Source organism: Chlorocebus sabaeus, chromosome 14 (genome assembly GCF_047675955.1).
Source record: "Chlorocebus sabaeus isolate Y175 chromosome 14, mChlSab1.0.hap1, whole genome shotgun sequence".
Taxonomy (NCBI): domain Eukaryota; kingdom Metazoa; phylum Chordata; class Mammalia; order Primates; family Cercopithecidae; genus Chlorocebus; species Chlorocebus sabaeus.
In genome coordinates, this window is record NC_132917.1 from 39161286 (window position 1) to 39176953 (window position 15668).

Below are 15668 nucleotides of genomic sequence, written 5' to 3' on the forward strand. Positions count from 1 at the left end.
AAGAAAAACAGTCCTCCAAGAATTGAAATCCAAGAGTTACTGTTCTTTTGATTTGGGGTTCATGTTTGTATTATCTATAAGATGTGGGGAATCCCAAACTGAGAAATTAAATAAAAATTAATCCAAGACCAAAAAGACTCATGAGGTTACTGGAAGAAACAAAAGCAAAACTGTTTTGGAAGGACACCCAGTCTCCCACCCACTCCCCACCAACCCCCCCAGCCCCTCCACCCATCCCTCAATTTAAACCACAAAGATTCTTACAGAAAAAAGTAGATGAATTCAAAATTAACATACAAATTCACAGGCATGAGTCAGCACAAAACAAAGCAAAAAATTGCAAGATGAAATCCTCCAAAATTTGAAATTATAGACTAATCCGAAAACACTAAGAACAAGACAGTATGCAACAATACGAAGACTTGAAAAAGAATAATGGTCAGGCGCGGTGGCCCAAGCCTGTAATCCCAGCACTTTGGGAGGCCGAGACGGGTGGATCACGAGGTCAGGAGATCGAGACCATCCTGGCTAACACAGTGAAACCCCGTCTCTACTAAAAATACAAAAAACTAGCCGGGCGAGGTGGCGGGCACCTGTAGTCCCAGCTACTCGGGAGGCTGAGCCAGGAGAATGGCATGGACCCGGGAGGCGGAGCTTGCAGTGAGCTGAGATTGGGCCACTGCACTCCAGCCTGGGTGACAGAGTGAGACTCCGTCTCAAAAAAAAAAAAAGAAAAAGGAAAAGAATAACACAGATCTTCTAGAAATATAATTAATAAAACGAAAAAGCAATGGAATATGCTACGGACTGAACTGTGTCCCTCTAAAATTCACATGCTGAAGACCTAACCCTCATTGTTGGCGGCATGTGGAGATGGAGCTTTTAGGAGATAACTGGATTTAGATGAGTTCCTGAGGTGGGGAAGGCCTCAGGATGGGATAAGTGCCCTTATGAGAAGACACCAGAAAGCATGCGCTCCCTCTCTGTGAGAAGGCCATCTACAAGCCAGAAAGAGAGCATCACTAGAAACCTGGCATCTTGATCTTGAATGTCTAGCCTCCAGAACTGTGAGAAAATTAATTTCTGTCATTTAAGCCACCTAGTCTGTCGTACGTTTTTATGGCAGCCCTAGCTAAGATAAAATCCAACTGGCCAAATCTGAAATTGTTTGAGCATCAAAATAAAAGTGATGAATCAAAATCCAATGAATAAAAGAAGAATCCATGAGCCCAAAAATAAATAAACAAAAATAGTTCTTCACAGTAGAATGTCAACCAATACATGTAGAATAAATTAACGGAGTTAGAAAATCATTATTTGAGAACCATTATAGTAATAATTCAAGTACGAAACATCATGGATATTAAAATTAGCAGGTATAAGTTTGATGAGGAACAAAATATTATATAGTCTCAAAGTATCTCCCCATAATTTACTTATTAATTAGAAAAAGAAAAGATAATAACCTGATAGTGAAGAAACTCGGCACACCAACATTAACCAAATAATCAAAGTCAACATTAATAAGGGAACTAATCAACATCATGTTCTTCCTGATACAATTCACTGAGCGCACACATCACTATAAATTTCTGCCAAAAAATGTGTAACATGAACTTAAACAAAAGGAAACACCAAAAGTACCCCAAATGAGGAGAATTCTACAAAATAAATGGTGTGTATTACTCAAAAATGTTGGTGTCTAAAAAGGCAAAGAAAGGCTGAAAAACTCTTCTAGGTTAAGAGACTGAAGAGTCTTAGAAACTAAAAATAGCATATGATTCTCCTGGATTGATTTCTGGAGTTGGGGAGAAAATGCTATAATAGATATTACTGGGACTCCTGAAATTTCATAAGGTCTGTAGATCAAATAATAGTATTGTCTTAATATTAAAATTTCCTGATTTTGGTAATTTATTGCAGTTTAAGTAAATGTCTTTCATTTTGAGAATATACGTCAAAGTGTATATGGGTAAAGGAGTTTGATGCCTGCAACTTACTCTCAAATGGTTCAGAAAAAAAAAAGTATATATACAGAGAAAAAGTGATAAATGTGGTAAAGTATTAGCCATTGGTGAATCTTGGAAAAGATGCATCAGAGTTATTTTATTTTTATTATTCTCTCACTCTTTGCAATTATCCTGTGTATTGAAATTATTTTTTAAAAAGTAAACTTTTAAAAAAAAACACAAGTTTCAAACAGCAGATTAGACAGACACAATTAAAGATAATAAAGATAAGAACCATAATACATGACACAGAATAAAGAGTTAGAAAAATCATGAGAAGTCATGGAGAACTAAAAGTTAAAGGAATACAACAAGAGCTCTAAAGAGAAACAAGAGCAGAAGAAAAGATATCAAAGATATTGCAGTTTACAATTTTCCAGGACTTATGAAATATGCTACTCTTCAGATTAAAGAAAAACAGTAAATATTTTTATTAAAATCCACACATAACATTGTGAAACTGTGTACACACCAGAATCAAAGAAAAAAATCTTAAAAGTCAAATAGTGAGGAAAGAAAAAGACTAGCTACAAGTAACAATAATTATATTGACAACAGACTTCTCAGCAGCACAACAGGTAACCAGAAGACAAAATATCTTCAAAGTGCTGAGAAAAAAACAACCGTCAGCCTAGAGTTCTATACCCCACTAAACTATGATTTAAAAGAAAAGACAAAATAAAGACAATGGGAGGGGGAGGAGGAAGATGGAGTTTACCTTATACAGTTCCTCACTTAAAAAGAAAAATAAAAAGAAAGAAAAAAATCCTACCAAATACTGCTACAAGATTAAAGAAATCTGAACCCAGAATGAAGGAATATAATGCCAAGAAGAAACAGTGAGTAAAGAAATTGAAAACTCCTACAGGTAAACGTAAGGAAGCACTGTTTGTATAAAACGATAATAAAAACTAAACTGGGACATTTAAGAACAGCAGAACCAAAGTAAGACAACACAAAACAGGAAGGTGGTGAATGAAATTAAGCCTTCTAAATTCCACATACTGACCAGAAAGAGAACAGAGAAAGATCAGTTAACTTTAGACTAATTACACATGTTGCAATTTTAAGGGTAACCAACAAAAGAATAAAAGTAAAATCTTTAACTTCTAAATCAATAGAGATGAAAGGGAAGAAATAAATCTTACCGAATACCATCTAAATAACTAAACAAGCAGGTTAAAGACTGGCCCTAATGAATCTGATAAATACTACATTGTAGGTCAAGTGAGTTCTAAATTCTTCAACTGGAACTTATTTATCCGTGTCTTATATATGTGAAACATTGTCTACCACATTTCCCAATATGTCTCCTTAGAATGGTTGTCTTATTACTTCTTTGCCCCCTTAGGTCCCACAGCAGTATTTTAAACCCAGATTTACTCTTTTGGAATGACGTCACAGTTCTCTAAAACTGCAAATCCAATTTTTCTTCAAGTCTCAGGTCAAGATTCACTTTTTCAGGAAGTTAACTTATTTTTCCCTTAAATTAAAATTTCTACAGTACTCACATAGCTTTATTGTTTTCTTCTAATTGTTAAAATAATGCCTTAGACATGTTCCTTAGATGTTTCATACATGCAGATTTTGTTTCCTTATATCAGAGTTTAAGTTCCTCAAGATAAGAATTTTTTTTAGGATCTCCTAAAATAATCCAGCAGTGTTATTTTTCACTAAAGGATGAAGTAAACTTTAAGTGTATTTTCCTTTAATAAGCTCAAAAGCTGTGAGTTTTGCAAAATACACATCAACACACACATCTTATATACGAAAGTGAACCGTTTATAAGGTGTTTGTTATAATCTTTGGGGCCGGGTGCGGTGGCTCATGCCTCTAATCTCAGTACTTTGGGAGGCTGAGGTGGGTGGATCACCTGAGGTCAGGAATTCGAGATCAGCCTGGCCAACATGGCGAAACTCCGTCTCTACTAAAATAATACAAAAAATTGGCTGGGCGTGGTGGCGGGTGCCTGTAATCCCAGCTACTTGGGAGGCTGAGGCAGGAGAACCGCTTGAACCCGGGAGGTAGAGGTTGCAGTGAGCCAAGATCGCGCCATTACACTCCAACCTGGGCAACAAGAGCAAAACTCTGCCTCAAAAAAAAAAAAAAAAAAAAAAATTCTTTGGATACATAGAAAAAATGAGTATCTTTTAAAATAGTCATTTTCCCTGTCTTTTTTGCCAAATTTTATTAAAGGGAGTCCGTGGGCCAGGCGCAGTGGCTCACATCTGTAATCCCAGCACTTTGGGAGGCCGAGGTGGGCAAATCACGAGATCAAGAGTTCAAGACCAGCCTGGCCAACATGGTGAAACTCCGTCTCTACTAAGAACACAAAAATTAGCTGGGCATGGTGGCACATGCCTGTAATTCCAGCTACTTGGGAGGCTGAGGCAGGAAAATTGCTTGAACCCAGGAAGTGGAGGTTGTAGCAAGCCAAGATCGCGCTACTGCACTCCAGCCTGGGCGATAGAGCAGAGTCTGGAAAAAATAAAATACAAAAAAAAAAAAAAAGGAGTCCATATGCTCAGGGTTAAAACTGAACAATATTAAGCCAAAGGAAGTCAGAAACTACTAGTACAAAGAGAATTTTAATAAAAACTGAAAAAATGGCTCATATTGTAATTACTATGTAATCCTGGAGAAGTTTTCTATAATTATATTTCACTACAATAGCAGGAAAAGTCAGGGATAACATTTATGAATTAAAATAAAGCAACATATTGATGAGATAAAGATCATCTAAATAAATGTAAAGATATAGTCATAGATCAGAAGACTGAATGCATTTAAGATCTCAATTCTCCACTAACTGAGTGACAGATCCCACACAATCCCAGCAGGCTGTATATATGATAAAATATCATAAAATTATATACAAAGATATAAAAAATGAATGCATACAAAAACTGGTGAAATCTGACTAAGGTTTAGTTAACTGTATTGTGCAATTAATTTCCTCATTTTGATAATGCACTATAGGTATGTAAAGATATCACCATTGGGGGAAGCTGGGTGTTGGGTACATGAGACCTCTTTCACTCTTTTTGCAATGAATTTGAACTATGTATCTCAAAATTTAAAGTTAAGACAAAATTCCAGTAGGCTTTTATATTTAACTTGAAAAGCTGATTCAAAAATTTGTACGGAAAAGCAAAGGACCTAAAATAGATAAAACCATTTTGAAAAGATAGAACAGAATTGGAGGATTCACTCTGCCTAATTTCAAGACTTTCGATAAAGCTACAGTAAACAAGACAGTGAGGTACTGGTGAAAGTATAGACATACAGCTCAAAAGAATAAGATTCCAGAATATACTCACATGTGTACTGTCAACTGATTTTCATCAAAAGTGCTGAGGCAATTCATTCATGATTCATTTATACAAAGTTCTAAAAGAGCTTTCATGGTGACAGAAAGGAGAACAGTAATTGTGGGCGGGTGGTATTTATGACTGGCTGGGAAGGGGCATGCATTAATCTGTTCTCAAGTTCCTAATAAAGACATACACAAGACTGGGTAATTTATAAAGGAAAGAGGTTTAATTGACTCACAGTTCCACATGGCTGAGGAGGCCTTACAATCATGGCATATGTAGGTTAGCATACAGGCAGTGAAGAGGAGATGCTTTGAGCAAGGTAAGGTAGATGATTTATACAGAAAGAATTTTTACAATCTCAAATTTCTAAGAGCTTAAACAAACAAAATGAATGTCTTATTTCAACATATCTAAATTTATGGTCAAATCCAAAATTATTCTACAGAGTTTAAGGGCTAAGGTAGGCAGTACATTATTACGTTAGGAAATCAAACCTATAATCAGGTTAAGGCAGTCAGAACTCAGAAACGTGGCATCTTCCAGAACAAAAAAAGACTGTAAAAAAAAACCTGAAGCAAAAAGAAATACTATTTTTGTACATATAAAGGTGGTATGAAAAAATAAATAAAAATTAAAAAAGAAACATGATTTCATTTCTTGAATCGAAGGTCTTTTTTGTATTGGTGAACAAAGTCCTCTTCCTAAAAGCCCAATTTAATCGTATTTTAAAAAAACAAAATGAAAGCCTACTGCTATATTCACTAGTCAGTCACTAGGGGTCTTCCCTTCAAAATGACAGAGTATCTTCATGTGCATATAACAATTATGAACATTGCTTAATATGCCAAAGATACATTAAGCCTACTGATTTCAGATTTAAGACCTAATAACAGTCCATTACATTTAACTCATTCTGTACCCACTACTGCCAAAACTCTAAGTCAAGCCCAATGCCACCTCCTCTGCAAGGCCTGCTGCGATTTCTCCCAGTCAGAAACAATGATCTTCTTCCTCTAAACTCACGTAGCCATGGTTTGTTCCTCTCATGTTGGTTCATTTATTCATTCCATAAATATATATTAAGAACCTAATATGGGTCAGCTACTCTTCTAGGCTCTGGGGATACGGCAATGAACAAAGCAAAATCACATTTCCTGGATTTACACTCTACTGGGGAGAGACAGGCAATAAACAAATAAACATGTGGTGATACATGCCATAATGAAAAATTAAGTAAAGAGCTGAACTGAATCTTTCTGTGAAGCTAACAAAACTTAAAGTTCAGGCCCCTTCACTAGCATGGCCCTCTATGAGTGCTGAGAGTTGCTGGGACATGTAGACTATTCCAGGTGGAGACAGGGAGCCGGGTAGTTATCAGAAAGCATTTTTTGTGAGCATTTCTGATTAAATGCCTAAGCAAATCTCAGAAGAAAGGGATCTGACTACGGTTACAGTATTTTGTTGGGATATCTTTTCTCATTCTAAAGATTCACTTTCATACCTTTTTTAATTCTAGTTTTGTTTTCTTAATGAGGGTCCCCAAAACTGCATAAACTTCAGGTCCCATAAAACCTGGATCCATCCCTGATTTGTATCCCTGAAAGTGGTGGGAGAAGTGCTGTTTTTTGTAGAGTGGAAACGAACAGCCTCATTAAAAGGTGACATCTGAGCTGAGACTTTAAATGAAGAAGCAAACCAAACAGATACTGGTGGGGAGGAGTGGATTTTAGGCAGAGACAGCAAGCTAGAAACCCTGAGGCAGAGCATGAGGAACACAGTAGGTTAGAAGGACAGTAGTAGGAGAAATACATAACAATAAATACTTCTAGACACTAACAGCAATTAACAATAACTACACTTTTATGTGTCAGGTACTGTCCCAAACACTTTTCTAAGCATCTCCATTTTACAGCTGAGGAAACTGAGACACAGAGAGAGGGATTAAGTAATTGGCCCAAGGACAAAGCTAGTGGGTGGTGAAACTAGGCAGCCTGGCTCCAGAACCCTGTTCTCAAATCACTATGCTGTGCTACAGAGGTCGGTTGTGCAATTATGGAGTATCTACAGAATCTCTCAGCCAGCAAGAGATTTAATATGATATAAATGAGGAAACCAACAAGGTTTTGATCTCAAACTATGATAGCTAACAGCAGGTACGCATTTTATGTTCCTGTAAATACCAAGTACCAAGCCTTGTCATTTCTGCTACTCTACTCACAGTTCCTAACACATTTCCTCTCATATTACAGCTGTTCAATGGATGATGGCTGTTCAATGTACTCTCATGAGAGAACTTACTATTCATTCTCAATACAAAATGATGCATTAGATATGTTACACCAATAAATACATACACAGATCAAAGGCTGGAGGTAAGTACCTCCTTTAAGGAATCAGATCTGTATCAAATTCAGATAACCTGTTTGTTTGCTTTTCAAGCATTCTAGAAAAATTACCTCGCTGTTTCATTGTCACTTTTCATCTCAAATAGCTAGTGATGATGGGAAATTCTACTTTAATCAACTTCAAATGATCTTTCTGAAGTTTAGGGCCATTTCTTCTGGTCTCTCTAGAGTCTATCCTAAATGGAAGTACATAAAAGTGAGCATAACTCCAAATAACAATGTTTGAGATTCCTTCAAATGTTCTTTTCTAAATGCTTAAGGTCTTCATATTCCTCATCAGTTAGGTTTAAGAATTGAGTTTTCCAGAAAGGTTCTCACAAATGCTGATTATAATGGAGGAATTAGTCTATGATGATATTAAATAGAACACCTTGAAAGATGCATAATTACAAATAAACTAACACGTAATTCCCTAAATGCATACAAATTGGTTTCCTGATTTTACTGCCCAATCCGCACCTTTTTGCCTGCCAGTTTTCACAGACACTTTAAATCTATTTACACAGACTACCATGAGAATACTACCTGGAAGCTTAGCAACACGGCAGCCCGTGCTTCAGAGGGAATGGCTTCCAAACACACAAAGATTAAAAAAAAATCAGTATCGACCTTTCCAAAGCATGTTCTACCAGACACTAGTACTAAGGACAAGCAATATGTATTACAGAGAAAAAGAATCTCATAGTCAAGTAAGCTTGGAGTTTGCTAGGTTAAGCAAAGTTTACCAGGTTTCTTTACCATAGGACTTCTCAGTCTTTAACGTACTCATGGTATGGCTTTTCCTGAAGCACCCCAACCACACTTTGGAAAAGGCCTGTGTACAGAATTTGGCTAATGCCTAAAAAGTCCAGTTCAGAAGTCACTAAAGATGACTCTAAGGCTTAAAGCCTAGAGTCTTTGTGTATCCAGTCTCGGATACACAGGCTAGGAATCATTCACAGGAACCAGACTAAAACCATAAGACTAGGTAAGACACTTCCTTAGAAACCATATTAAGACTATTCCTTCAAAACTTCTTTTGCTTTATCCTATCTCCAGCTTTACTATCTCCTGCTTCTTTCTAGCAATAAACCTAGAAAAACTTAAGGACATGAAGACTTAAAGGGTAGGAATAATAAAAATTAAACTGGAAAAATGCCTGAGAAAAGATGGCACAATGCATGTGAAAATCATATTTTGATCTATTATAACTACCTAATTTTTCTAGGAAAACTTTTTTGAATGGCAAAGCTATGGATCATTTTTTCTTTTCTTTTTTTTTGGATCATGAAACTCTTTAAGAATGCAATGAATGCTATAACCCATCTCCACAGAAAAACACAAATACATACAACATTAAGCCTATTAATTTTAGAGCACTCCATAGGCCTCCTGAGGCCCAACTAAAGAGCTTTAGTTGTCAGCTCCTAGGTCCCTAGGTAACTCAAGCTGCATGCACTTCATGACAGATAAAGTCTGCAGAGTTACAGGACACTTACAAGATATGACTTTTTTTAGACAGTGCAGATAAAATGTATATATGCATTGGCCTGAAAAAAATAAAGATTACTTATTGAGTAAAATCTGAGTCATTTATTCAACACCAAAAAAACAAGAGCATATGACGGTAATAACACCTCCACAACAAAACAGCTCTGAGAGGTTGATTCCACAAGGTCACAGAGCTAATAAACCCCAGATTGTCCACATTCTCATTCAGTGCTTTCAAACTAAACCATGCCACCTTAAGTACAATAAATATGTTATTACATTGAGTAGGAAACCATTTTCAAAATAAAAATCTCCACCAACCTTCCAAGAATGACTATAATCGGGTCTCTTATTTATTTAATCCAAGCATTCTATTTTTAGCACCTAAATGTTGACAAATTAAGGAACAAATCATATATATAGGCTTTTGAAAACAAAGTGTACTTCTCTTTAGCACAATTAATTTATATATATAAGAAAACCCTAAAACAGCAAAACAAATAACAAAAAAATGTAACTTTATAGCATAAACTTGATTATAGACAAAAACACAAACAAGAGTTTAGCAGGCAGGAGGATATGATGCCAAGAACTACATGAAGTTTCTCTGCTTTGGTCACTGGCATTGGAAGAGTCTGGCAGACAGGGTGCAAGCATCAATTATCTGATGTCCACTTGGCAGACTACATAAACAGTGAGGCCTAACGGCACAGCAGGAGTTAGGTATTCCAACTACTACTTAAAGATCTACACTAACTCAGAGTGTGGCTACAACTCAAATGCTAAACTGTGTGCCTCAGTTTCTCCACTGGAAATGTAATACATTATCTGCCCATCTCCTGTCTTTAGAGAGGCAGTACTGCCTACTGGTTAAGAATACAGTCTCTAACTGGTTTAAATTTTGGTTTTGCCACCTACCAACTTTGGCAAGTTAATCTCCTTGTGCCTCAGTTTATTCAACTGCAAAATGGAGTTAACAAGAGCACCTATCTCACAGGGTTGCTGTTAGGATCAATTAGAAAAATCTTACAGTGCCTGGCAAGTAATAAGCGTTCCATAAACATCAGCTAGTATTATCATTATTTTAAACAAATGACAAGATTAACCAACTTACTATACCTTTACTACACTTAGGAAATTACAGGCCCTAATTTTTTTTGCTTTTTAATCATGTGTCTTAACTACTAGCTGTTTTTTAAAATATAGTAAGTACACAGCCAATTATTCCTGTAAAAAATTTACTGTATACCGTGCCCCCTAAAACGTATACATTAATCAAGTTTTAGTTAACTTTTCATCGGAATATAAGTGAACTCCCCCAACCAGTCATAAGCTACTTGCATCCATCCACTTCTACTTTCACAGTCATCACCAAATTTCTTAACACCATTATCCTTACCTAGACTATGATAATGGCCTCCCAACTGCTCCATTCCACTCTTCATACTGTAGTAGGGAGCTCTTTTAAAAACCTAAATCTAATGTCACTCCTCTGCTTAAAAGCCTGCAATGGTTCCCCATTGTCCTAAAGAAGTCCGATCTCCTAATGAGAACTAAGAGGCCTGTAAGATCTAGGGCCACCCATCCGCTCTGGCTGCTCAGGCTTCTTTCAAATCGGGCCTCAGAGCCTTCACATATTATATGCTCCCCTATCTGGCATAATCCCCTCTCCCCAGCACCCTAAGCAATGCCTAATCATCTCTGGGATCTCAGCTAAAAGGTGATGAGCCTCTGACACCCCAAACTGGATCAGGTCTTCCTATTACATGCTCTCATAACCCTGATCCTAATACTCTTCTCTGCAGCACAAAATAAAACTGCAGTAATTATTTAAATGGCTATTTCATACTGTCCTTGTCCAAAAAAATAGAAACCCCTAGTAAGATTTGGAACCAAGTCTATCGTTTACTGCTACAACCCAAAGTGCTTACTTGCCCAGTATCTCATACATTGGAGGTGTGCTCAATATACCTATATTACATAGCGGGAAAAGTGATGAGATCCACGATGGTGAAAAGCAGACCATCCACAAAACGAGACCAAAGCAGAACATTGGCTGCACTGTATTAAATATGTAAGTTACCACAGGCATTACACTGAAGAGTAAAAACCTGCTTAAACATGGGCAAAATAAAGTTAAGACTAAACTTTCCAACGCAAAATTAAGTTTCTTTGTGCATCCTCAGGTGTTAAGTGAAACAGGAGGAGTTCAACTTCAGTTACCAGTAAGAAGATACACAACTAAATCAAGACTGCTGCCACATTTGGCAACAACCTCCTCTCTTCTTGGCAGTAACTGCGAGGCCAAGAGTTGAGTTGGCCAGGGAAGAGTGATTTATCCTCCCACATTTAGAAGTGGTCCCTCTACAACAGGAATGCTGTACTGCTAATGGACTTTGAATTCTAACCTTGTCAAACCAGTACCTTCCCTAAGTATTCAAGTCACTTTTTAAAAAAACAAGTTTAAAAGGCATCGCAGTCCAATTCGACTTAGAGAAATCAAAGTTGCTCTTTCCAAAAAAAAAAAAAGTCATTACTTGGAAAATTAAAATAAACTGATAGGGGGATGGATAAGGTGCTAAAGGCTGAGAGCTGTCGATGGAGGATCGAGGTCGCCCAGCATAGTATAGTAACTACCACCAAGGCCTGGTGGGCAGCAGCTCCCAATCTAGAGCGGACGATCCCAGGTTCGTGTGAAGCAGGCAGGTTTGACAACGCCAGACCCCTGCTGTCCGGTTCGTCGCGCTGACCCTGCCAATGCAACAAACGCCCAGACCCTCTCTGCACTATGATGAGCAGAGTGGCCCGCTCTCGTTCTGCCTTTCCCTGCAAATGCGCGCAAGAGGGGAGGTGGCAAAAATCACGTTCACCGGAGGGCTCAGGTAAGGGCTGGGGAGGTCTCGGGGTTACACATTTGGCCCTTTGTTCACCAAGGCAGCACAGCCCTGGGCGTCCGCAGCTCCTCCTCCCCGACTGCTCCCAGGCGCCAGCGTCTCCCGAGGACGGCGGCGCGAGCTCGGGCGCCCAGGCTTGGCTGAGGGTCGGGACCCCACGGCCTCGGCGGCGCGCGGCCCCTGCCTTTACCTTGTAGACGTCGCCGTAGGTGCCGCTGCCGATGCGCTGAATCAGCTCGAAGTCCTCCTGCGGGTTCCGGCGGGACAGATCGAAGCCGGGGTTCATGGCGGGCCCCAGGTGCCCCCCGCCTCCCTCCCGGGCAGGGGAGGGGGGGCGCTCAGGGGGCCACACGGAGAGAGGGCGCCGCGGCCGGCCCCCGGCTCCCCCGGCGGTCACAATCGCCCGGCTCCACGCTGCGGCCGCCGCCGCCGCCGCTCCCCTCACGCCGCTGCGGACGACGACAAGCGGCCCAACCGTCCCCGCCCCCCGCAGCCCGCCGCCGCGCCGAACCCGGTCACACCCACAAGGAGAGGAGAACCCTCGCAGCCCCTCGCTCGGGGTGAAACTCCAACATGGCTTCCGCTTTCGCCGCTCCTCCCCCTCCCCTTACTCGGACTCCTCCAACCTCCTCCCCCTTTTCCCGACTCCCGCCCGACTGCGCAGCCGCGATCCCGGAGGGAGCGCTCCGGGCCTGGCGCGCACCCGACCCCATGCGCGTTCCGGCTCCGCGCGCCTATGAGGCCGGGGCCGGCGGCTGAACAGCTTGGGACCCGAAACGCCTCGGCTTTCCTGCGGACCAGCGCCCAGCCGCTGCCGCCGGACGCTTGAGAAGGTTTGCCTGACCCAGGGACTGTGGTTAGGACCAGCAGAAAGTGGCTTCTTTTCGTTTCTGATTCCCCTAACGACAAAGTTGGACCTTGGTTTATCTGGTCCCAGTTCCAAGCAGATAGCATAGTGGTAATATCCAAGACAGCCAATGTCCCAGACTTTATTATTTTAGAGGCAGCTTACCCATAGGATACCACGGAGTGCTACAGCCTTTCTGGGATTGCGGGGAGGGGTCACTAAACACACCGTGAGGAAAACCCCCAGGAAAAGTGGGCTGTGCTTGCTTGCCCCTGTTTCCGACACTCGCACCCTTGGAGTTGGCCTGCCAGGTGCAAAGGAGGGCAGGCCAGGAGGGCCGCCAGGGAGGTGTGTGCAGTGGGCAGCGCGTAAAAGCTCCGGGAGAAAAACACGCGAAACAGCTGCCCACCATCCCGCGTGGGAGGCAGGCAGAGCGCAGAACTAAAGCAGTGATTGACCTCCCTCTTTAAGAGGGTTGGATTATCAAAGACGGGCGGGGACTGCGCAGGCTGTTAAGCAGCCCTGCAAAGAAGGGGTGGAGGATGGACTAGATCCATTACGGTACCTGAAATATAAACACGTGATGATCCGGAAGCTCTTTAGCTGTGACCTTACCTACCCAAAACCCCACCCTGCTTAAGACCCAGATTGCGCGTCTTATGTCTAAGCTATGTGGACTCCAGCTCCGATTGTTAATACTTGCCCAGGAAAGCTTGAGGGTAATGGAAGGTTATTTTTTTTCTATTCTCATTGAACTTCCCAATAGACATTTCCAAGAGCTTTAATCAATTAGGTGATGGCCACTTTGGCAGTACCACCTTGGAGTTTTGCTTCGGAAATGCTTTCCTAATCCCCGTAGGCACCACACCTTCTAACCACTAATATTCCCTAATACCTCGTGGCTCCTGAGAAACTAGGTCTCATCAAACCTGTTAAGGATAAGTATAATCAATAGTAGAGCAAACTACTTAGAGTTAACTGCTTCATACTTTTTAAAAAAATATTTCAATCCTTTTGCTTATAGGAAAATTGCATGTTTACTAAATTCTAAAAGTGTTTACTTTGAGTATCTGTTGACTAAACTGATGTTTGAAAATGGTTGTCTCTTCACCTATACAAGTAGCCTTTCAGTTATGTAATTTTTAATTATTAAATTTTAAAGCATCAGTAATATGAAAGTATCACTTGAATTATTGCCTTAGGAGTGCATATCATTGAATATCTTCTAGATGGATCTACCTTCAGGCTCTTCAGGTATCTTGAGAAACTCCTGACTATAAATGTTATTCCATAGCTAAGGATCTCGCTTTCGCCTGTTTAAGGTACTTGCCCAGGACCCAGATTACAGGCCTTCCTTCAGTTTGTCCACATTTGGAGAATTGTTTGGCATCTTTAGGCCAAATGCGAGGATAATTAGCCAAGGATTTAAATAAGCAGACTTGACAAATTATCCCAAATGGGAGCCAGGTCTGCTCTTTTTCTCTGCCTTTTTTTTTTTTTTTTTTTTTTTTTTTTGAGACAGAGTTTCGCTCTTGTTGTCCAGGCTTGAATGTAAGGGTGCAGTCTCAGCTCACCGAATCCTCTGCCTCCCGAGCAGCTGGGATTACAGGCATGCAACACCACGCCTGGCTAATTTTTGTGTTTTTACTAGAGACAGGATATCTCCTTGTTGGTCAGGCTGGTCTCAAACTCCCGACCTCAAGTGATCCGCCTGCCTCAGCCTCCTGAAGTGGTGGGATTACAGGCATGAACCACTGCGCCCAGCCTCTTCCTTTTTAATGCCAGAAAGCCAAATTCTCAGGACTGAAAGCTGCACAAGAAAGTTCTAATGGTTTCAGTGTTTTGTTTGCTGAGCTTATCATCTGTCCAAATACCTTTGCATTTGCATCACTAATAGACTTCTTTCAAAGGAAAAGGCATTTCAGTAGGGCTGTAACAGTCTTTAAAGTTTTGTCTCTTCCACTTTGGCAGGGCCAACCGAGTCCTTTTGAGAAGAGATGAATTTCCGTGTAAGGGCCTGATTTGTCATGTGGGTTACAACATAAGTAAAACAATTAACTGCTCACAAAGAAAATATTTTGTTTTTTTTAATATATGCGTATGGCCAATTCCAGTGCCTTTTTCCCCCGTTCTAACAATCCTCAATTTTTCTAGAAGTAACACTAATGATCACAATTTCCTAGAATCAGAGAAAGAGCTTCCCTCTTCTATGATTAGAAGCATTCTTAGAAGTCATCTAATCTTTTTAACTCAGGAACCGCTTCTACAGCATCTCTGCTGGATTTACTGCTGCTTGAATACTTTCAATAAAAGGTGACTCATTGCTTCCCAAAACAACCCACCTCGTTGTGATACAGTGCTAGTGAATGATCATAATAACTAGGAGAAAAGTAGTAATTTCTAACATTGCTAAGTGCTTACAAGATACCAGGAATGGAGCCAAGTATTTTTCATGTATTATTTCATTTAATTAGCACAACAATCTGATGGCATAGGTAATATTATCTCTATTTTATGAGGCACAGACAGATTAAGCTGCTTCAAGGTGACAGAAGGCTCAAATTTGAACAAAGGCCAGATTCAACCACTAGTCTATACTCTGCTTAGATACAATATACTTAAAAAAAATTTTTTTTCTCTTATAGTAAGGCAACATCTGCCTCCCTGTAATGTATTTAGAGGCAATGATTATTGGATTCTGGTGGTATTGAATACAGAAAAGAAAA

General features: G+C 40.1%; 1 protein-coding gene across 3 annotated transcripts in view; it reads right to left on the minus strand.

The window, feature by feature from the left end:
• Positions 1–12628, minus strand: part of MAP4K3 (mitogen-activated protein kinase kinase kinase kinase 3) — a 186397-nt gene extending 173769 nt beyond the window's left edge. For 2 of the 3 annotated variants that reach the window (XM_073022934.1, XM_073022933.1), the window contains exon 1: positions 12286–12555. In XM_073022934.1, the coding sequence (XP_072879035.1) occupies positions 12286–12381 (96 nt within the window). In that variant the 5' untranslated portion in view covers positions 12382–12555. Of the gene's footprint in view, positions 1–12285 lie in introns of all 3 variants that reach the window. The other variant, XR_012095267.1, reaches the window with a different exon arrangement.
• Between the last annotated feature and the right edge of the window lie 3040 nt (positions 12629–15668).